This window comes from Helicoverpa armigera, chromosome 30 (genome assembly GCF_030705265.1).
Source record: "Helicoverpa armigera isolate CAAS_96S chromosome 30, ASM3070526v1, whole genome shotgun sequence".
Taxonomy (NCBI): domain Eukaryota; kingdom Metazoa; phylum Arthropoda; class Insecta; order Lepidoptera; family Noctuidae; genus Helicoverpa; species Helicoverpa armigera.
In genome coordinates, this window is record NC_087149.1 from 423,689 (window position 1) to 448,353 (window position 24,665).

Genomic DNA, 24,665 nt, shown 5'->3' on the forward strand with positions numbered 1-24,665 from the left:
TAATCTCAGGAACTACTCCACCGATTTGAAAAAATGATCTCAGTTTTAAATAGCTCAAAAGCACAAGGGTAGCAACTAACGGTAGCTGGTAGCAATTAGGTAGCAACTATGGAAAAGAGGACGTTTTACAGCGATTCTGATGCACACACAAAGTTATTTAGTTGCCAAAGATCTCAAAAAAGGTGAATGAATATAGACAAGAATAAACAAACAATTATATATTTACATATAATTTATTTTATTATTTTACATTAATTATAACTATACATAGTGTTACAAGCCACACGAGTGATCCTCTCCGTAAGTACCTACACACAGCATTTAATATTATTTTACATACAAATGCTACTACGTACAAATAATTCTTTTAAATTGAGTAAATAATTTAAGTAGATAACTGATATTTTTATTCAAACGGCTTGTTTTGATACAGAATTATAAAAAAAAATTGTTTAAAAAACTGAAAAATACGCTAGTCATTATGTTGTCATCAGAACTCAGAGCGTGTGCAAAATTTCATCGTAATCGAAGACCGGGAAGTGGGTCATATTAAGATTCCAAGATTTTCTTACATACATAGTTACAAGTGAAGCTATTATAAGCGTGTTAATAGTTATTTATTATACAAGAGTGCAAAGTTGCTTTTTAAACGCGTGCTCAATTTTGATGACCGAGCAAGCGAAGGAATCTAAAATTGAAACACGAGCGTAGCGAGTGTTTCAATAATTATTAACTTTTCATCCCACCTCATCGAGGAAATTACTACTAAATGCAAAAAAAACAAAATGGCGCGCACATATGAGTGTCAAATTAAAAAGAAGTACCTATTAAAATTCATTTATTTAAAAACTCAGTTTGGTTTGGAAATAAACGCAAAATAGTAATGTTTTAAGTGGACTGTATTTGGTTGGAGGATGGCTGGTTATCGCCAAGAAGAGAACGAGCGATGTGTAGGCAATTAAGGATATGCACGCGTACCTGGCTCTCCAACGTTGGGCTTCACAAGATGGCGGCAGGCGGCGGTCTTCCCGATCACAACACAATAGTCACGTTCACACCCGCGGGCGGATTATCACAATAGTTCGCTATCCTACAGTAGGACATGCGACACGGGAGAAGCACGAGTACTTCTTCTCGGCGATGCGTTTACTTCCAGGCGGTTACAGCAATGGAGCCACGGAGCGCGAGCGCGTGTCACTCTCACTCGCCAGGCGTGCGGAACAGAGCAGGAGCGGGAAACAGGGGAGGGGGTAGCATCGCTCGTTTGAATTTAGTCAAACGCAGTACTATTACATTATTTGGATGCGTGGACGTAGTCCGTGAGACAAAATATAGATGGCGCTACCACAGTTTAAAAATGAAACGAGGTTAAAAATCTATGTAAAAACTACTTAATTAATTGAATAATTATTTTAAGCAGTATTTTATTTGTTTAATATGTATTTGTTTGAAAAGTCTTATCAAGATTGTCACAAATGGAGTATTGCACACGATGTTCTAAATTCAAATCACTTTGCCGCTCTAGAGGATAAAAACGGCTTTTGCGCTCAGATATCAAAGGGTAAAACTACTCTTTCCGAGATGGTGGGATGAAAAAATAATTTGATATTCGAAGTAATGTAATCGAGCCCTCTGAATATTATTCAAATTATGTCCATAAAAAAAAAATCATTTTTCTATCCTGAATTTATAGACTTGTATCTGACCGATTTTCCGTCTTTTAATTTCAAATATACTTATACAAAGTAATTTACAGTAATTTTAACAATCTTGTACTTACAAAAGTAATTCAACATTTGCAGAGATTAAAAAAAATCTAAAACTACTAACCAAATTAAAATGAGATTAAAATATACAACGTAATATACATTAAAACAATTTCTTAACAATAGAACAATTCAAGATTATTCGAGACCATAATTTGTTCAAATTAAATACCCTTTTACCAATAATCAACAAAATTAATATTTAGATTATACAAAATGGATATGATATATTTATATAATAACTTTTATTAATCTAATATTTGTATTTTTCTTTGTAATGGATAAACTCAAAAGCTACTGAACTGATTAGAAAAATTCTTTCACTGTTGGAAAGCTACACTCTTCCCGAGTAACATAGGCTATATTTTATCCCGGTACGGGCAGTAGTTCCTATGGGACGCGGGTGAAACCGCGGGAAAACGGCTACATAGCTATTTGTGATAATATATCGTATCCACTTTGTATAAATTTACCAATACCTTCATATAATGTATTATTTTCATACAAAATATTAATATAGATTTAACATAATTTATATTTTTCAACATCTTTAACATTTTTATATAATATTTATACAGGCAATCTTTTTTACAATCTTAGAAAATTTTTCGTCACACTAAATTTGCGTCGACAGAAATGTACCTTATAAAGAATCGACTGTCATTTGAACATCTTTGGCAGTCGTTACGGGTCATTACGGGTAGTCAGAAGCCAGTAAGTCTGACACCAGACTACCTGCGGAGTATCGGGTTGATAGTAACTGTGTTGAGGAGGTCAGATAGGCAGTCGCTCCTTGTGGCACACTGGTACTCAGCTGCATCCGGTTAGACTGGAAGCCGACCCCAACGGAGTTGGGAAAAGGCTCGGCAAATGATATGAACGTAGGCAGAAAGCTGTCTTAGCTATAATGACATAAGTGAATTAATTATCAATAGCCTGATGATCTTAATATAAACTTATTTAAGTATATATATAACAAGTGATAGTTTTTTACTAATCTACTTAAGGCAACATTCATTTTTAATTAATAAAAGATCTTTTATAATATCGAGTGCTTGATAAATTTTAAAAATAATTTTTATTTATGATCTTAGTCCATTTTTAATGAAACCTAACATAGTTCTTTTATGTATTTTTTAAAGAATTCACAGTGGCATGACTTTGAATTTTTGTCTATGTAATATCTCTTATTTGGGCGACTGAGTTTGGGAATTATATTTTTTACAATATACAACGACTAGGTATTCTATATTTATATAAATATGTACATACATTAATTTTGTTATAATTTAAAGTTAGAATTGCACAAAGTTAATAGACGGGAAAACGCTTTCAAACGAGCGGATTTCCGCAAAACCGGGCGCTAAAAGCGCTATTATCGTTTTCAGGGATTTTTCTTCTCACTTCACGCAATTCAGACTTTTATTTATAATTTGTCAAAAATAGATAATTTTATCCAAAAATATTATATGTACCTACACAATTTTCGTTATAATTTTGGTCTCAATCGAAATACTGATTTATCAATACTGATATTTTTTACATACATACATTTTTTTATCAAATAGTTAGGCAAAAGTAGTAGTTTAGACGATTATTCATGAAGAAGTTACAAACACACGCACAAACTGTCACCTTTATAATAAACCGGAAATATGAAATGGCGTAAGGGACATTTGGTCGAAAATGAGTTATATAATATATCGTTGGATTCAGTTTTTTTTGTCTCTATCGATAAGTATACATAAAATCTTTCTATCTAAAAAAAATGTCCCTTCCACCTCATATTTTTAGTAGGTCAAGACCATTTTCAACCGACTTCAAAAAAAGGAGGAGGTTCTCAATTCGGTTGTTTTTTTTTTAAAGTTGTATATGACACGTTAAGCAAAAGTCTTTATAAAAGGTAACGTAACTCTCATTGCTCATACATTTTGTTTTACACACTTTTAATTTAAAACTTATAGTTAAAAAGTTATCGTCAGATTTGTGAAAAAAAAAACTTATTTCGTCCCTTACGCCATTTCATATTTCCAGTAACGATTATTAGTGCAATTTTTCAGCCAACAAAAAAAAAATACTCTTTCTTCTACAGTCGACTAAAAATACAAACTCAACTTACATCTTACTACCCTCACTCAGTCTCCCGAACACGTGCAGCATGATAATAAGTACCAGGTCAGTAACTAGCACTAGGATGGTACCGACCAGTGCCAGCGCGCACTTCAAGTGCCTTCAGTCCATCCAATCGTCGCCGCCGAAGTCTACCGACTCGGAGAACGTGGATACTTCCTCCTGGGGAACAGAAATATGGTAATCTATACTAATATTATAAAGCTGAAGAGTTTGTTTGTTTGTTTGAACGCGCTAATCTCAGGAACTACGTGACCGATTTAAAAATTTCTTTCAGTGTTAGATAGCCCATTTATCGAGGAAGGCTATAGGCTACTTTTTATCCCGGTACAGGAAGTAGTTCCCACGGGATGCGGGTGAAACCGCTGGCAGAAGCTAGTTAACAAATATATATAAAATCTAAAATCGTTTTATTCAAACTTGGCTGCAAAACAGCACTATTCGAACGTCAGAAATGTACAAAACACAGTCCCCAAAACGCCCACCCTTCAGCACTTCCTATGTGTTTTTGCTGGGAAGAAGAAGTGGCGCAACAAACTCAACAGCAACCTATCTATGGTTTTGCGTACTAGAGACAAAATTTTTAATAATGGGCCGAAGTCTGTCGGGGCTGCGGGATTGTTCGAAAGAGTTACCGCGGCGCTGGTACATAAAAGGCCTATGACGGAACACGACGGCTTTAGTCAGTAAGAGTCTGATACTTCCTCACCGCTGCTAACCCACAGAGGTCATTTGATGATTTTTGACGTCGTTAAAAAAAAGCCCTATATGTCAAATTCCTACCTCTAGTAACCAAATCAACAGATAGATAAAATATTAGGAATGGGGTTAGGATGCACGTCAATGTCAGACTTGTAGGACTGGTAATCGGACCGATTTTTTGTAGGACGTTCTGACTGGTATTTTCTGACCCACTTTTGTAGGACGTTGTACGTTGAACTATTGCTAGAAATGTGTTGTATTGTTCTCCTACAAAAAATCGGTAACCGATTATTTATCGGACGTGGACCATTCAATCATTCCGTTAGATACATTTTTAACCCCCAACGCAAAACGAGGGGTCCCGTTTACAACATTGCTTGTGTTCTTAGCTCCATAGCTCTTGAACGGATGAACCAATTTGGATGTTTTTTTTACATGAAAGTATCACATCAATTAGGTATCGCTAAAGTATTCAGTATATTAATTACTATTGCTAGATTTAAAGGTACTTCGACGTGAAAGTACACTATAGGTTCACTTTTGTACATTACCTAGCTACGAGTAGGTTCTTCATTTATCTGCATACTGTTTAAAATACCGTTCAGCCTATGTCATCTATACCTATTATAATTCTCATCTACTCTACGCTACAAAAATACCTATTCTTTCTCTCTTCAAAAATACCGTACGCTATCAAAAATGGTATAAAACGAATTCAAATCAACTCTACTACACATTGAAATTAATTCTCGAACCTTCCAAAAATTCTAATCCCAGTCAAAATCATCTTGAACGAGGTCATAATCGTACGGGGCTTCCATAGACAATTCTTCCATATCCATAACGGGTTGCTCCCCCATAAGGGGTTGTTCCCCCATTGGGGGCTGTAACAACTGCGTCATCCCCACTGGGGGTGGGTCACTCCCTATCGTGGGTTGTGGCATTCCCATTGGAGTCTGTGTCATCCCTATTGATGTTCGTTCCATTCCCATTGGGTGTTCTTCTATTCCCATTGACGTCTGTGATATACTCATTAGGGATTGTTCTGTTCCCAAGGGAGGTCCCATAGGGGAGGATTGTTCATCCACCATCCCCAGGGGAGGTGGGGTGACATTCGCTGTGGGTAATTGTTCACCCCCATGAGGCGGGGTTACATGCGAAGATCCATCCTGATAGATAGAATATTAACGATAAGTTGCACCATTTAACTATAATGATGACCGAACCATTTTCAGTTGTCAAATCGTCGATTTGACTCGAAGCAGCTAGTAGGGTCCGTTCAAACAGACCGGGTCGGAGAGCATCAGCGCGCATTTTGCTTTTCATAGAGACCGGAGCCGATCGGCTCCGCGAGCATTAATGAGTATGCAATCGGAGAAAACGTCAAGAAATAGTACGACCCGTAGGTATACGGCTGATTATAGTTTGGTTATCGTTATAGTTAAATGGTGCAACTCATCCTAAGCCATTTAATTTAAGTGTAAATGTTAAACCATGCTAAGCATGCCGGGTTGCCCGGGTAACTGGGTTGAGGAGGTCAGATAGGCAATCGCTCCTTGTAAAACACTGATACTCAACTCCCAAAGCCGACACCAACATAGTTTGGAAATGGCTCGACATACAATTATCTGAAATTCAACAATGAGACTTACCACGTTACTAGATCCCCCTTGGAATCCTCCTCCCATGGCATACCCAGCTAAGCCCCCAGCTGCGAGGGCGGCTGCTCCCATTCCGACTGCAGCACCGGTTCCCATCCCCCGTCGCTGTTGGCCTTGTACCATAGGCTGGGCCATCACTTGTTGGCCTGCCATCATTGGGCCTTGAGGGCCGTATGGCTGAAAAGGTGCCATAGGTAGTTCATGAGTACAAGTAGGTAAATGAATCATCATCATCATCTCAGGCGGCGGACGTCCACTGCTGAACATAGGCCTCCCCCTTAGATCTCTACAGATACCTGTTGGAGGCGACCTGCATTCAGCGTCTTCTAGGTAAATGAATGAATGTTAAAAATGTTTCGTAAAATACTACTAAATCCTAGGTATACGGACAATATAGAGGTCCGTTTTTCTTTAAATAAATGTTGAAAATTAGCATTCAAAAATCATGTATTTAAAGTAGGCTGAAAACTAGCACTTTTTGAAGGTCCAGTTTACAAAAGACAGCCCCCCACAACGCTCGCTCTTCACCACTTCCTGTGTTTTGCGGGGAACAAGAAATCTATCGGGCTTTCAGCTTTCACGCCAAAACTACTGAACCAATTTAATTGCAATTTCTTACACATATATTCTAAATCCTAAGAAAGGACATAGGCTACTTTTATCCAGGTGCAGGGAGTAGTTGATGAATATAATAAAATGTATGATTACTAACCACTGCCGTTGGTGTCCCGTAGGCCGGCGGGGCTGAAACAATACAGTTATACATGAAAACTAATTTATTATGTTATAATCAGAACTTTATTATTTACGCAAGACCTGGGGCCCGATTCTCCTAATTTTACTTAAGCGATATACGATTCACGTTCGACTGAGATCCAATCCCGACTCAATTACGATTGAAGCGTATGTGGCATTCCGCTATTTTTCTTTGAAATATACGTTTTTATCCTTTTCTGTCATTCAATAATGAATCATTTTGTCTGGAAATGATTTACGATTGCCATATGATTGTAGAGCAAACTACCGTATAGACCAAAATCACCAAAATGGCAGACCAAACGCAAACCAATCGAATGTCGTTGGAATACGATTGGTCTTATATTAGTAGCAGAATGCCGTATGCGTAGCGAAATATTGGGCCTCCAAAATTTAAGTTGCCATCGACTCGCCAAGAAGAAGTAGCAGAATGCCCGATATGGTTAAAACTGCTATTGCGATCATATTGGGATTCAATTTTGACATTTTTAACTTAGGAGAATCGGGCCCCGTGAAATAATAAGAGGAGCTGATCGGCCCCGATCGTGTACTTTTTCTCGGTTTTGCAGACTTTTAGCTCCGATTGGACGCTCTCGCTCACGCAGCCGATCGGTTCCGCTCTGTGTGAACGGACCCAAAGGCTTAACTTATAGCTTAATGCCTGTAGCACACCTCCGCTGCGAAACCCAAAGGTCGAAACCGCCATAGTTTCGCTGTGAGTTGTGAGTTGTTGGGCGGCGAAACAATAGCGAAATTCCCTACTCTAACGTACAAAACTGACTATGACGTTGTCTCTTTCTAACATGATTTCGCTATTGTTTCGCCGCCCAACAACTCACAACTCACAGCGAAACTATGGCGGTTTCGACCTTTGGGTTTCGCAGCGGAGGTGTGCTACAGGCATGAATGTCTATAATTCATTAGGCAAAATATATTGATTTAAAATGTTAGAAATCATATATAAAGGCCTTTGGTCAGTTTAGGCACAAATAACATAGATAATAAGGTTATCAGCAACCATTATAAAAAAGCACTTCTAGTTTAAATGATTGGTTAAGCAATTTATTTTTAATTTGCCAATTAGTAAGAATAATTTGTAAAAATATCTACCTGTTTCTCGTCCCAATGTAGGCTCAATTTTGTAATTTTGACCCTGAAGTAATTTTGAATTTGAAGATCACACTATAATCTAATGTTTAATTAGATAACATATAAAAAATCATAGAGGATTTTTCGTTTGTTTGTAACTTAAGGATTCTGAAACTACGGAACCGATGTGAAAAATTCTTTCACTGTTGTCAAGCTCTACCAAATTCTACAGTATTATTTTCATTTATAAGATTCAAGGGGTTAAAATAGTCTACAAAATTAATTTACTCCCTCTTATAACATTTATATCTTGATAAAATATGATGAGAATCTGCAAAGAACGTTCGTGGTTTTGAAGGCTCGAGGCTTAGAGGGTCCAAGTTGTCATTTGACCGTCTTTGGCAGTCCTTAGGACTTATATAGTTATCGGCACGAATCTTAAGCTCTGACCTACATCTGCGCAGAAGTGATTTATTAGCAAAGAACCAATCCCGAGTGACGGCTATGACGCGATGCACTGCGGGCCAATCACCGCTTTAGCCCGCCCCCGCTCCGCACTTCATACCACAAAAGGGACCCAATAAATTACTTCTGCGCAGGTGAAGGTCAGAGCTCAAGATTCGTGCCGATAACTATACCCACAAGCAAGAATGTCTGATAACCATTCCTACCAAGGTAACCGAGTTGTGGTGGTCAGATAAGCAGTCGCTCCATGTGGCACACTGGCACTCAGCTGCATCCGGTTAGACTGGAAGCCGACCCCAACATAGTTGAGAAAAGCCTATGCAGATGATCACAAAATTGAGATAGTTTCTGCATGTAATACCTACATCCACGTTTTTTGGGAAATGGCTAGGCAGATGATTATAAATTAAAAATGAAAACACCAAAAAAATTAAATTCAATATTTTTTATTAACTTGAAAAATATTAAATAATGCAAAAATACATAATTATATAAAGTAATACAACAGTAAATTTATTACATTTTAAATGCAAAACTACGAACATAGTGAGAACTAACCTTGGATATATTCGTACATAAATTAACAAACAGTAATTTTGAGAATACTCCCTTTGAGTACTCACTTACTACAGGTAAACAATCTGGATAGACTTTTTATTTAAAATAGTTTTAAAAAACACAATCTTGATAGGACTTTTCATTTAAAATAGTTTTAAAAACACAATCTTGATAGGACTTTTTATTTAAAATAGTTTTTAAAAACACGATCTTGATAGGACTTTTTATTTAAAATAGTTTAAAAAAACACAACCATGAGACTTTTCATTTAAAATAGTTTAAAAAAACACGCTTTTCGCACTCAAAATTACAAAATAATTCGGACATTTAGTTTGACGAAAGAAAGCATAGAGCGTTTATGTAATCTTTACTCTTTTTATACAAAACGCTCCACGCTTTCTTTCGAAGACCGGGAAATGGGCAAAATTAAGATTCCAAGATTTTCTTACATACATAGTTACAATTGAAGCTAATATAAGCGTGTTCAAAACTCAGTTTTAAAATAAATCATCTCCCGAGCCTTTTTCCAGCTATATTGGTGTCGGATGCAGCTGAGTACCAGTGTGCCACAAGGAGCGACTGCCCTATCTGATCTCCTCAACCCAGTAACTCGGGCAACCCAATACTAGGTAAGACTGGTATCAGACTTACTGGCTTCTGACTACCCGTAACGACTGCCAAAGATGTTCAAATGACAGCAGATCTTAAACAGTATATAATATTATGTTTAATATGTATTTGTGTAATGTCCTATCAAGACAGTTTACCTTTAGTTAGTTACCTACTCAAATAGAGTATTTTTATTTTCAAGATAAAACAGCTGAACAGAGAGTGTATGAAATTTTATTATAGAAATAGCGACTCCAAGAAATCAATACTAATATTATAAATGCGAAAGTAACTCTGTCTGTCTGTCACGCTTTCACGTCTAAACCACTTTTCTTTTTAATAAAATTTGGTACAGGGATAGAGTTGACCTTGAGAAAGAACATAGGATAGCTTTTATCACGGACTTTTGAAGAGTTCTCTTGGAAACGCGATTTAACCGAACTCTGAGGCGGAAGCTAGTACTTTATATTTTGATTTAAAAGTAGTTTCTATGTATGAAAAAAAACATAAAAACCATTCAGCCGTTTTATCGAAAATATGAGTTACAGCCGATTATCGGCCACGGCGGCTGTTCTCATATAAGGTGATCAGCCAGCTGCGCAGGACATATTATAGTGCACTAAAAATATAATGTTAAAAACCCCAATTTTGTTAAAAAAGTAAATTTTGAAAATGTCTAAATGAAAAGTTGCCTTTTTAAATGCAAAGCCTAAATGCGATTTCCAACAACAATTTAAACATTAGTTTTAATTTTTAAAACGTATTTATTTTTTTGAAGACATATTTATGTACGAAAAAATAACAATATTTGTTTTTACATAGAATTATTATCAGAATAAAAAACATATTCTAAAATCCAAGAGGGGAGATGTTTCAACTATTTCACTTTTAACCGACTTCAAAAAGAAGGTACTTAATACTACCATTATGTATGTATGTAGGTTTGTGCGCTATCATCTCATATCTGGCTAAATCTATTTTTATGCGGTTTTCACCATGATATAGTCAGACTTTTTTTGTAAAAAGTTTTTTATATCTTCCGTCCTAGGTGAGATAGCAAAAGCTACGCGATACCACGCTACAAAGAACTGCTGCTACCTCCTTTTTGGAAGTCGGTAAAAAATATTTTTAGAAATCATTGAAACACCTCATTGATAAAGAAATTTTTGGCTTTAATGGACATTTATACTTATATCTACTAAGATTGTTTGTAAGGCTGTCTGTCACTGCCTTTTAAAATTGAGGAACTTTGAATATTACACATTTACATATTAATTTATTTATAAGTCTGTTATAATTATATTTATTGCCAAAAAAATTCGTAGGACCGAAGAAGGAAAGATAGCGGAGATGCCATAAGGCAGGTAGGTCAGGCGCCTTCTCGTAGCTCAAGCAACGTGCGGTAGCCTTGATCAGTTACTACAACTAACGAGGCGTTCGGGTTCCTTGTCGAATCAAAACCAATCTGTCAAAGATTGGTCTTGATTGGTGATTTTATTTTGAAAATGGGCGGAGCTAGTAACGTTCGTCGTCCCTCGTCCCGCATGTTGTCGCGCTACTTTCTTAGGAGATTTTGCGTTGTCATCTCCGCTAGTCATTTTTTTTTTCAAAAAAATATTTAAAAAATCTACATTTCTACGACATAGACAGACAGCAAAACTATAGCACAAAGCTACATGTATAAAAAATGCAATAATAATAATATTTAAACAAACAAAAAAAAACAACTACTTAAAAAAAAGTATTTAAAATACCCTTTAGTGATTACGACAAAGAAAAAAGTTTTAAAAGATTTAAAAAATCAGTGATGTTTAAAATTTTAATAATTAAAATAAGACACGTTAAGCTGTGTAATACAAAAAAAGTGTGTGAAATAGTAGAAAAAACTAATTTTAAAGGAAGACTAGTTGAAATAACTGTAAATCGAGACTTTTTTATACATTGACTGGACAATTGACGAAATGGTAATGTGTGAAAAAACCAGTAAAAGTTGGACAAAATATTCTATGTTTGTAGGAGATTCTGTTATGGCGAGATTCCACACATAAAAAAAAACATTCGAATTGATAACTAACTTTTTGGGAAGTCGGTTAAAAATGTGTAAGTAAGGCTAGGATGTGTACTCGCCATCAAAAAATAATGGTTCCTTTAAAATTAGTTTTGTTTAAAAAACCATTAAATAAGTTTTAGTTTTAGTGCCATTTCGAGTTTTTAAAGGTTTTTAATAAGTTTCTTCCTTTCATAAGTTCTCCGACATTTTCTTCTTAGTTTACAAGGCACCTGGAATCAAAATTATAGTGTTATTTAAATAAACTATTTTAAAGACTTTATTTTACATGTTTATTTAATAGATATTTTATGCATATTTTAAATGACTAATTTTATATAAAAACAGAATTTATTTAACTGAATTTCGAAATCCCGTTATTTTTTTTTTTCAATATTTTATATATTTTTATTCTTTTTTGTTTCCAAGACGACGATTTAAATTTTTTCCCCACTTGAACGATGAGAGACATTTAATTATTATTTTTTTTAATTTCAAGTTTACCAATTAAAAAATAATTTTGATAAAAAAAAATACCACTATACCTGTATTTTATCTCTCGGCTATCGCAAGCATGTCAGTAGAAGCCTGCAGCAAAGGAAACATTACCAAAATAAATATAATTTACTAGCATTTGCAAACAAACTAAAATAGTGTACAATTTTCGAAAAAAAAAACATAGATCTCTAATTTTTGTTCTAAAAGCATAAGTTGTAAATACAGCTCTATGAGGTGAAAGCAATAATTTTGAAAATATTTGTGCGAAGATTATAAAATAATGTTTATATAGTATTTCTTCTAAAAATCTGTGAAAATAATCTGTATTTATGACGAGACGAGACGTATTCGTATTTTTTTTTAAACCCAATCACAGAAATAAATATAAGGACTTTAAGAGTGCATTAAATAGAAAGAAAAGAGAGTATGAAGTTAAGAAAACGCTCTCAAAAGATCCAAAATCATCATTACAACGAACTCCCCAGGAACACATGTCTGCCTGTCTTCTTTCTCACTCTCATCAACTTCTATCATCACATTCCTAAATTATCCTCAATCATCATCATTCAGTCATAGGCCGTCTTCTATTAAACACAGGCCTTTCAACACAAACAAAAACATCAGTATACGAGTTCAACCTTGAAATTTTGACCTTGAAAAATATATTTCAGTTACTATAAATATTGACCTTGAAGTAAATAATTCTGTTACCATGAAGGTCGAAATGCCCTTGACCATGAAGTGTCTGTGGACCTAAATATACGTGGGAAAGCAAAGTCTGGCTTGCTTAAATCAATATTTTGTGAATTGTTAAAATATATTTTCTTGGTATTGAGAAATACGAGTTCGGATTTGTGTTTTCAAAATATAAAGATAAAATAGGTTGCCTTTTCCCAACTATGTTGGGGTCGGCTTCCAGTCTAACCGGATGCAGCTGAGTACCAGTGTGCCACAAGGAGCGACTGCCTATCTAACTATACATAGGAGAGTCGAACATAAATTGAGGATTGGCATAAGTGATATTTCAATGTTTAAGCAACAAAAATATTTTGAAAACCGAAAAAACAACAAAATAAAATCAGACATGCGTATTTATAAGATCAATACTGACGCCAGAATCATGAATACTCAAATTATTTGTGAAATCGAACCATTTGAAATTGGACTGACCAATGATTTTTAACTGTGATTTTTGTGGTAAATGTCTTAAATTTGCTACGCCAAAGCTAGCTGTATTGACCTGAACTAATGCTTGGTAGATCTTTAATGGGAAATCATCAAATATCGGCTCTCGCTGTGTGTGCAGCGCTCGGGAGTGTCAGACTCTTACTGACTAAACCCGCCATGTTCCTTCTTAAGCCCTCTATGTGGACGGATCTACAGTTATCTTGATTCTGACGTTAAATAATACTATATAAGATGCAGTAAAATCTGTGTTTGTGTAAAATCACACGCTTTCGCAAGATAAAATATCTACATGCTTTAAAAAAGACACACTCCAAAAAAAAAACGAGACATACAAAAATAAAAAAGTACATAAATACATATACAATACAAATATACATAATATAAAAAAATACAATTATTATTTACAAAAAAAAAGGTAAACTTACCTTTTGTATTATTTTATATAAAAGAAAGAAATCACTCGCGTAAAACGGGCAAAGTTAATAATTACACACTTTGGCCGGTTAAAGTTGAAAATGTTAGTATTTTAAGATAATTATGTAAAAAAAGTTTATTCATATAATGCATAAATTATGCATTTTTGTAAGAAATAATTAACAGATATATATTAAGTATGAAAAAAAGTAATTAGTCTGGCTTTTAGATAACCTTAAAATAATAGACACGTATTTTTTCTTTTCTCTCACAAACAAATAACAACGGAGATATACATAACACGATAAATTTTGTGTTATGTCACTTTTGTGAGTGAATTTTAACAGCCTTACTACAAAAACTTAAACATTTGTTGAACACTTGTCTAAAAAAATGGCCGCAAAACGCACCTTATTTCAACGTCATAGTTTTAGACAAGTGTTCAACAGACGTTTAAAAGTTTCTGTGGTACGACGGTAAACGTTTTATTAAAATTCAAAATACATGTCCAAAATTTTTTAGTAACCTAAAATGCGGGCCAATTAGAATCACTTTTTTTTTACCCTGTCATCAAGCCTATTCTTGTATATTATACATAATAGTTTACATATAAGTATATAAGTTATATTATAAGCTTAGAAAGCTATTTTCAAGGAATTTTATATTATATTTACATGCAAAATAAGCATGCTTAGACTAAACCCACTAAGGCCTATTTAAACTGAAAATATAAACGTAAGTTTTCTTAAAACAACTGTGTAGTTTTCCGACTATGTTGGGGTCGGCTTCTAGTCTAATCGGATGCAGCTGAGTACTAGTGTGCCACAAGGAGCGACTGCCTATCTGACCCCCTCAACCCAGTTACTTGGACAACCCAATACAACTAGGTAAGACTGGTGTCAGACTTCCTGGCTTCTGACTACCCGTAACGACTGCCCAAAGATGTTAAATGACAGCCGGGACCTACAGTTTCACGCGCCATCCGAAACACAGTCATTGGTGTCTAAGATATACTTAGAAAGTACATACAAACTTAGAAAAGTTGCATTGGTACAATCAATTTTCAAAGTTAACAGTTGTTTTAAGAAAACTATCATTTACGTTGTTAATAAACTTGGGCCTAAATAATAACGAAGCGAATTTTATTTACCACTAATCCATATTCTACAATAATCTAATAAAGAGGAAACATTATTTTCTTTGTACTCTAAAGGCTCCGAAACTACAGAACGGATTTGAAAAATTCTTTCACTGTTGGAAAGCTACACTCTTCCCGAGTAACATAAGCTATATTTTATCCCGGTACGGGCAATAGTTAACATGGGACGCGGGATATGTATAAAAATGTATTTTTTATTTGACTATAATTCGCTTCGCTAAGCCTTTTAGTTAAAACCTATAAACTAAGGTTAGTATTAGAAGCTAAACTCCAAATTAAAGTAACTGAAAATGTTTAGTTTTACCTATAAATTCTAATTTTAACTAATAGTACAATATACTAATATTAAAAAGCTGAAGAGTTTGTTTGGACGCGTTAATCTCAGAAATTACAAGATCTTTTTGCAATATTCTTTCACTGTTGTAAAGCTACACTCTTCCCGAGTAACATAGGCTATATTTTATCCCGGTACGGACAGTAGTCATTATTTTCTTACAGTAGAAAATAAGACTGATTATTCTTTAAAGAATATTAATTTTCAAGTATATACTAGATCTACCGGCGCTATCGCACCGTGCAAATCTCGTCAAAAATATGGATAAAACGACTACCGTCTGACCTTTATTATCCAGTTACGCGTGTTCCGGCCGCGGCGCCGAACCTAACCTCGCGCGCGGAACCAAACCATAGCGCGAGCTAACTCGACCACAGCGACATCTATCGAGACATCAGACAACTCTGACACAGCGGATTTACCGCCCACTGGTGGCGTTTTGACGAACTAAAATTTTGGTAGAACAAAACTACTAGCGATTGCTACGAAAAAATACGTTTTTTTTTCACGCATGTATTGTATTTATTTATTTGTATGATTTACACGACTTCAAAAGTCAATTAGATAAATCATAGTAGGTACATTTCTTACAAAGGAAACTTAAAAATAAAGAAAATAACATAAAAATTAAAAACAACATAAAACTTGAAAATAACAATTAAATACTATTTAAATCAGAGAGTTTATGTAATAGGTACCTTTTAAGGGGTGTTTTTAATCGACTTGAAAAACGGAGGTTAGCTTAGTTTAACCCGTATGTTTGTGAGCAAAGATCTGACGTTTTTACGAACCGATTTTGATGCGGTTTTTGGGCATAGTATTTGTTAGATTTAGGAGAAAACATTAGGTTATATTATTGAATTCGGTAAATACTTTTTTAATAAGTTTTTTTGGGGATGCGTCTTTTAGTTCGTTTTGATATGAAAAGAGCTAATTTAACTACCCTAATTTCAATAAATGTCTTTGAGATACACCACCTTATTATAAAAGGTATTCTTAAAAAGTATTTAAAGAACTTTTCGGGAGAATGCACTCCATGAGCGTTTGATATTCTTACATTGTTATTTTATATTCATGACGTGTATTATTACTGTTACAGCCTTTTTATCGTCCCACTGCTGTGCTGCGGCCTCCTCTCACACGGAGAAGGATTGAGCGTTAATCACCACGCGCGAGATGCGGGTTGCAGATTTCTGACTTTATAGTCCAGGTTTATAATATTAGTATATTTTGGACCACGTTTCTTAGAGCCGAGTACAAACAAACTGTACAGCTTTATAATGTTAGTACCTATATAATATGTAAAATACTACTAGTAACTGTTACCTTGTGGTGCGCCGCCGTATCCGGGCGCTCCGTACGCCGGGGCTCCGTACGCGCCGTACGCGGGGCTCCGACTGGAAATGTACAATTTAGAACATTAATAATGAGTAAGTATGTTTATGAAGCATCATATTTATTTTACTGTTTATGTACACTGTTACATACAGAACATATACAAGAAGAAAAGTACAATTAATAGTATAAAAGCTTATTTCATATGAAATCTCTTCCAGCAGACCCGCTACGGGAGAGTGCGATTTTATTATTTCGTTAGTAGCAAAGAATGGTAGATGCATGTAAAATATAATGAAGTGTAAATTATGAAATATTCAAACCTTACATTACAATGTTTAGTTAAATGATACAAATAAAAATATGAGAGATACCTGATTATTTTATTGCTTAAGTAATTAATATATGTTTACCTTGAATTCAACTGCATCAATTTTTTTTTAGGTTTACCTTTAGTTAAGGGCCTAGCCACTTAAGGACAACTGCACTTACTGGCAACCAGTCTTACCTAGGAGTATCACATTGCTAGCAACTGGGTTGAGGAGGCCAGATACGCAGTAGCTCCTTGTGGCACACTGGTACTCAGCTGCATGCGGTTAGACTTGAAGCCGACACCAACATAGTTGGGAAAAGGCTCGGCAGATGATGTCTTTGACTGATCATAAGGTCTACATACCATGTGCATTTGCTGCAGCAGTTAAGGAGATCAGATAGGCAGTCGCTCCTTGTGGCACACTGGTACTCAGCTGCATCCCGTTAGACTGGAAGCCAACCCCGGCAGATAATGAAGTGCCTAGCTGGTACATACCATGTACATCTGCTGCGGTGGCTGAGCACCCTCGAAGCCGATGAGTTGTATCATCACGTCACCATCCACGGTCAGATGTGAGATTCGCTGGAACGGAATGCGGTGAGGGAACTCGCAGAAATGCATGCCGTTCAGAGCTACCTGTAAAGCGAAAAATAAAATGGTTAAAAACTGAATGATTCCAAACAAAAAAATATTAATAGCTTGTTTCACTGGAAACTGACAAAGTCTCTGATAGCCTATGAACTAGGCTAGCCTAGGATCTGACAGATAAACTATAACTTTTGGTATCAACACCTGTGTTGGATCGCAATATCTGGCAGATAGTATTAACTAGCGGATAACAAGTGCTTTATTGGTAATTAAAATAGTGAAACCGGGCCTAAATTTTAATATTCATCATCATCATCATCAGCCTATCGCAGTCCACTGCTGGACATAGGCCTCTCCAAGTGCACGCCACTGAGATCGATTTTCGGCTTCTCGCATCCAGCTCCTGCCAGCCGTCTTGCGCAATTTTAATATTGATTTAATGTAATTTAATCATATGGACATAGAAGGTTTGTCTTAACTAAAATTAAATGTGTTTATTCGCTCACCTTCATAGACATAGGTTCACAAAAAATCAAACCTTTAAAGACTTTAAAGACCCCCCTATGTAGGGCATTCCCCAATTAACTCTTAAATACACTTAATTAACTACACAAAACCTCTCACCTTCATAGACATAGGTTCACACAATATCAGAGCTTCAAACGACTCCCCCCTATGTAGAGGCATTCCTCCATTCGTGTCCTCCACTCCCCAGTTCATGGCGGTGAGGTGGTTTCGGACCACCACCATCTCCACGAATCTAAAGTTCAAGTGTAGAGCGATGTCGTCCCGAGGGTCCGTGTTGGGACCGCATTGGAAGTTGATGGCAAACCTGGAACGGAAATTCAGGAATAAATAATTTATTTTATTTGTTTATTTAGATCAGGCATCTTCAGCTGCGTCTACGCTAGAAGAGCCGACCACGAGTGGAGCACGAGCCGAACACAATTCGTCTAGTGTGGACCAACTTACAAGCCACTAACAAGCGTGCTGCGAGCATTTCGTTCGTGCTCGGCTACGTTCCGCCTGTTGTCGGTTTTTGACGAACACAATGGGATTTGCTAACAGTGATCGTTGTAGGTTCGTTGTACGTCTACACTTGACGCCGCGAACGACAAGCCGAGAACGGCTCCGCTTGTGCTTCGCTCGTGCTCGGTTCATCTAGCGTAGACCCGCCTTAAGGCCGGTGGAGAGGCCCATAAGTGGGTCCACGTCGGCTGTTCTCGTGTAGGGAGATCAGCCAGCTGTGTAAGACGTATTATAGTGAACAAGCTTTGCGCAGACATAGGGACAATGACCATTTCTTCTAAATTAAAGATCGTTTATTTAAAAGGCTGAAAACAGCACTATTCGTACTTCAGAATTACATGAGCCCTTCACCTTCCCTCTCATAGCCCGATCGGCACCCGAGAGAGATCTCAAACAGGATCGAGATTAACGTTTCTTAAACCCACAAAGAAATTTCAGCACGACCCGGGAATCGAACCCGAGACCTGTGCAGTTGCGAAATTAAAGATTAAGAAAAATATGAATTAAAGGTGCGTTTGAATGCTAGGTTTCATGTAAATACATTCTAACCAATAGTGCAGCTGCGGCTGCGGGGAATGTGCGTATACCGTTTAATGTTATAAGCCTGATAAAGTATGCTTACCTCTGAGCACCTGGAGGTATGCTACCCTGGACCCTGATCATGCGGCCCGGGTACATGCCAGCGGGGATGGGGTGCACACATGGTATGACCTGAAAAAATACATAAATACATTATTAGTACGTTTATTTCGTGGCAAACTTTATGGTAGATGGAAAATGGGACCCTTTTAATGATGTACCTACCTATTTCTGTTGCTGCGCTTACCGCAAATACTATAACATGAATATTTTAGGAAGACGAAAGACATTATTAGCGATCCGACTCGCTCTTGACGCGATTTTTAGGCATAGTTGAGAATTGCAAGCCGCCAATGACTTTGGCGAGAACGTGTATAGTAAAATGCTGTGGCTGGGATACTGAATACATGTATTGGCAAGACCAAAAGTCGTTCCAAAATTATGGAAATACTCACTTTACACACTCACCATTTTTAATTTTGATCTATACCGTCACGTTACATGGCCTGTTCTTTCAAGGTACTTGTGTATGCGTGAGAGAGGGAAAAACGTTGCGTTTACTACTTTAGAGTATTTTTTTATCGTTTGCGTAAAAATATTTCAATTAGGACACATGTCAATAGTATTACTTGTAATTCACTTAGCACGATCAATATACAAAATTACTGAATCGAAAGTGATTTCATAATACCTAGATAAGTGTTGTTTACATAACATTATGAGTAGATAAGAAGGTCGATAACCTCTATATCGTATGATAGATTCATATGTATTGCAAACCTTGCAAATTCTATCATTATTTCTTCTTCAGGGTTCCGTACCAAAGGGTAAAACGGGACCCTATTGTTTTCGCTCCTCTGTCCGTCCGTCCATCTGTCACCAGGCTGTATCTCATGAGCCGTGATAGTTAGAGAGTTGAAATTTTCAAAGATGATGTATTTCTGTTGCCGCTATAACAACAAATACTGAAAACTAGGATTAAATAAATATTTTGGGGAGCTCCCATACAACAAACGTGATCTTTTGGCTCATTTTTTAAATAATTGTACGGAACCCTTCGTGCGCGATTCAGTGCCGCACATGGCCGGTTTTTTTCGTTCTGACTTCACGGTGACACGGTGAAAATGACAGTACCGCTCTCGTCAAATAACTTTGCGAGTATGTGTTGCCTCGTTCTGTGACCGAAATGAATGACTGTGTTTCGGATGGCACGTTAAGCTGCAGGTCCCGGCTGTCATTGAACATCCTTGGCAGTCGTTACGGGTAGTCAGAAGACAGTAAGTCTGACGCCAGTCCAACCGAGGGGTATCGGGTAGCCCAAGTAACTGGGTTGAGGAGGTCAGATAGGCAGTCGCTCCTTGTGGCACACTGGTACTCAGCTGCATGCGGTTAGACTGGAAGCCGACACCAACATAGTTGGGAAAAGGCTCGGGAGATGATGATGACTTTCTTTACGGGAGTGCGAAGTATCAAGAAAAGAAGTAGGTATTAGTGTAAAGTAATGAAACTGAATTAAAACAAGGTTTTATATTATTATCGAAGGTTGATTCAGTGAAGGTATTTCCATGGTCAGGGGAATTTTATGTATAAGACCTTTCTTTAATCATTATCCTGTTTGTTTCAATATAATTTAAAATTATTAATTATGCATAGACTGTCGCCTTTATAATATGCTTGTGCTTTAAAAAAAATATTTTATTGTTGATGTAGGTACCTAATTAAATCCCTACTAATATTATAATTAAAATGCGAAAGTAACTCTGTCTGTCTGTTACGCTTTCACGTCTAAACCACTGAATAGATTTTAATAAAATTTGGTAGAGATAGAGTTGACCTTGAGAAAGAACATAGGATAGTTTTTATCCCGGATTTTAAAGAATTAGAAGAAACGCGATACAACCGATCAATACGCGAGCGAAGCCGCGAGTGGAAGCTAGTGATGTATATACTTGTATGGGGCTAATGCCAAAATTCTATCCCTAATAAGTAAAACAACGGATAGATAATATATCGGGATCAGCTGTTAACCTATGTCTATGTTTTATAGATCCTGTAACCGTTTAGTGAGTCATGGAGTCATTAGAAATGAACTATAGCCATTATCAGTATAATCTAAATAATGACCTATCCTTGAACTCCATTTATTGAATGTTTTGATCTATGACGTCATTCCTGTTACGTCATCATTGTCTTACGGTGTAAAGAATGTCGGATATAACATCTATATTATATCCTACTAGCCGTTTAAAAGCAGTTTCCTTGGCGTTCCGTGGGAACTACTGTCTGTACTGGGATAAAATATAGCCTATGTTACTCGGGAAGAGTGTAGCTTTCATACAGTGAAAGAATTTTTAAAATCAGTTTAGTAGTTACGGAGCCTTTAGGGAAAAACAAAAAAGTCCTCTTACTAATAACATTTTAGAAGAGTAGTTCTCGTCAAACTTTATGGCGCTTCCAATACCCTACACAGAAAACATTTGTATCAAACTCAAATGTTTGAATTTCAAACAGGCCTTATATAACATCACACTAGTTGCACAGTTCCAAAGTTGGTCTCATGGAGAAGAGTCTGCAAGAAACTCCATGGACACTTTTTAAGAAAGTTATATTTTCATATGGACATGCAGGTATGTATCAGCCGTGGAGATGCACAAGGGTATAAGTATATGTACAGGCTCAGGACATGTGCATACCATACCTATGCTCGGAAATAAGTTGCAAGTCACCATTGCGTTCAGCGAGAACTATACCATACTGGTTGCCCGGGTAGCTGGGTTGAGTAGGTCAGATAGGCAGTCGCTTCTTGTAAAGCACTGGTACTCAGCTGCATCCGGTTAGACTGGAAGCCGACCCCAACATAGTTGGGAAAAGGCTATGCAGATGATATGAATAAGGAAAGAGATCTGAAAGAATTTGTAAAACCTAACTATTCTTTTGATTTATAGTTTATAGGAATAAGAAATTCTCTTTGAACCCAGCTGGAAACCATTAATTTGGCCAAGTCATATCTATAATTAACCAGCAAAAAAATGAGTCATGCTTATTTTAAATTATATGTAGTGTCTATTCAATTTATTATTTAGAATACAAAATACAATAGAGTGTATGTGTTTGTGAGAAATCTTCAAGGCCAAGAGTGAGTTGCACCATTGTCAACTGAGCCTTTCCCAACTATGTTGGGGTCGGCTTCCAGTCTAACCGCATGCAGCTGAGTACCAGTGTGCCACAAGGAGCGACTGCCTATTTGATCTCCTCAACACAGTTACCCGGGCAACCCAATACCTCTTGGTTAGACTGGTGTCAGTCTTACTGGCTTCTGACAAACTGTAATGACTGCCAAAGATGTTCCAATAAAATGAATAATAAATCCTACTATCATTAGTCTTTAAGCTTGTTTCTTACTCGTTCACATACAAACTACTGAACCTGATGAAACTTAGCAGTCATTATCATCATCATCTCAGCCTTAGGACGTCCACTGCTGAACATAGGCCTCCCCCTTAGATCTTCACAGATACCTGTTGGAGGCAACCTGAATCCAGGGTATTCCGGCGACCCATATAAGGTAAACTTAGTAGTAATACAGGTTATATTATATACATATAGGCTACTTTTTATCCACGTGCGGGAGGTAGTGCCCACAGGACGCGAGTAAAACCGCGGGAAAAGGCTAGTTTTAGCTAGCTAAATAAAGTATCATAGATATCAATATGAATACTTTTTAAACAACCACATTCCATTCCAACGAGGTCTTTGACCACCAATGTTTTTAAAAATCGAAATAGCTGCAAGGAGTTTGTACTATAGAATTATTTTAGGAATAGTTAGCTAGAGATAGTGTCTATTTTCGTAATTTTGTACACATCTTGCGTGCTCAAGCGTTTTATCCACCTTTACTTTAGTATTCTGTGCAGATAGCCGGCAACCGCGGAATATAAATGACTTATAATTTACGTCTATTCAAATTAACGTAGACTAAGAATTGAAGAGTATAAAAAAATGCAACATTGCGAAATTCTCTAGACTAAGACACAAAATTATGGCGGAAAACTCATTGATTAACGCGGGTAGCGCGAATTACCGCTTCTATAATAGGCAAAGACCTTGGGGACTGTAAATTCCACCGAATATTTTATAATTTCGGGCGCCGTAAAAGGATCATGATAACTTTGTTTCAACAGAACATTGTATTTACACACGGCGCAATGTAACGAATCGCACCAAATTGTTCTAAATGCCCTTGAAATTAAGTAAAACGCCGCATATAATGGCATCTTTCGTAATAACACCGACAAACGAAAAATAACTTACAGGGTTGTAAATCGGGGGGGCAGCCATTTTTTCTTGCTAGTTTTTCGCGGCGATCACTCCAAAAACTGATTTTATGAAGGTTACACAACGTTTTATGACGATTTACACTTAAATACTAAGCGCCGGATACGCCTAGCGCAATAATATTACGCGAATCAATTGAATCAATTCTTTTAATGCGTCATACGTCATATGACGATGGATGAATAATCCTTAGCGTGATGTCTGTTGGTTCATGTGTGCGAGGGAGACGGATATAGGAATTGATACGAGAGGAAGTGAGAAGGCACTACACAACAAAAGCTATTATTTGTAGTTTTGTAGAATGAAACGTTTTTATTTATTACGTCAAAAGTGTTCGAATTTCATAGGTTTGACTTCTAGGCCATTCAGCTAAAAAAAATTAGTTTTACCACTAACTTGATATTTATTGTGAGTGCACAAAAAAAGCATTTGCGCCTGTGCAAATGCTTGTGCACTATAATATGTCCTGCGCAGCTGGCTGATCTTCTTACACGAGAACAGCCGCCGCAGCCGATAATCGGCTAGGAGGACATCATCATTATTTATGTGGCATTCTTTACTCTGTTATTTACGTCTTCTGGTTTTATCTTCATTGGGTTTTTAATGATTTATCGAGAATAGAGAAGTATTTAGAGGGAATATTTTCAGCGGCAACTTATTTTTTTAACGTGCAATTACTTTATGTTGCTTGCTACTTAGGGGTGGCGGGACATTCAAATTATTAAATAGTTTTTTTTTTATGTTTTGACTAAGTAAAAGTAGGTATTTAATCGCATATTTACCGTTTTAGACCACTCGCACTTAACGCAAATAACAAAATTGTATTAGGAGTGGTCCCGCGATGCAACGTAGGTACTGCTATAATTAAGAGATTCTATCATTAATTACTCTTTAATGGGAATTTGGGTTTTTCTGTCGGGGTTTTTTTCAAATGTTTAACTTGGATGCAGGGTCGCCTCCAACAGGTATCTGTGGAGATCTAAGGGGGAGGCCTATGTTCAGCAGTGGACGTCCTATGGCTGAGATGTTGATGATAATGAACTTAGAGCTAAGGAAAGGCTTAATATCAAATTATGTTTAAACCATATCGCACATTCTGCTACTAATAAA

The 24,665-nt window shown here is 36.5% G+C and overlaps 1 protein-coding gene across 1 annotated transcript; it reads right to left on the reverse strand.

Moving 5' to 3' along the window:
- Positions 1-230: 230 nt before the first annotated feature.
- LOC110383349 (galectin-4) lies at positions 231-23,762 on the reverse strand. The gene is made up of 9 exons (XM_064042793.1): positions 23,532-23,762; positions 19,264-19,352; positions 18,237-18,444; positions 17,520-17,660; positions 17,125-17,135; positions 16,703-16,773; positions 6,972-7,003; positions 6,251-6,436; positions 231-4,058 (listed from the first exon to the last, which is right to left on the reverse strand). The coding sequence occupies exons 1-9, from the start codon at positions 23,556-23,558 to the stop codon at positions 3,999-4,001; spliced, it is 825 nt and encodes a 274-aa protein (XP_063898863.1). The 5' UTR covers positions 23,559-23,762; the 3' UTR covers positions 231-3,998.
- Between the last annotated feature and the right edge of the window lie 903 nt (positions 23,763-24,665).

Bases quoted from the DNA above. Each gene is read 5' to 3' on its own strand.
- LOC110383349 (XM_064042793.1), bottom strand. From the start codon at position 23,558: ATGGCTGCCCCCCCGATTTACAACCCT. The intron at 7,004-16,702 runs GTAACAGTTACT...GTATTGTTTCAG, and splicing joins ATACGGCGGCGCACCACAAG to CCCCGCCGGCCTACGGGACA. The intron at 6,437-6,971 runs GTTAGTAATCAT...GCACCTTTTCAG, and splicing joins ACGGGACACCAACGGCAGTG to CCATACGGCCCTCAAGGCCC.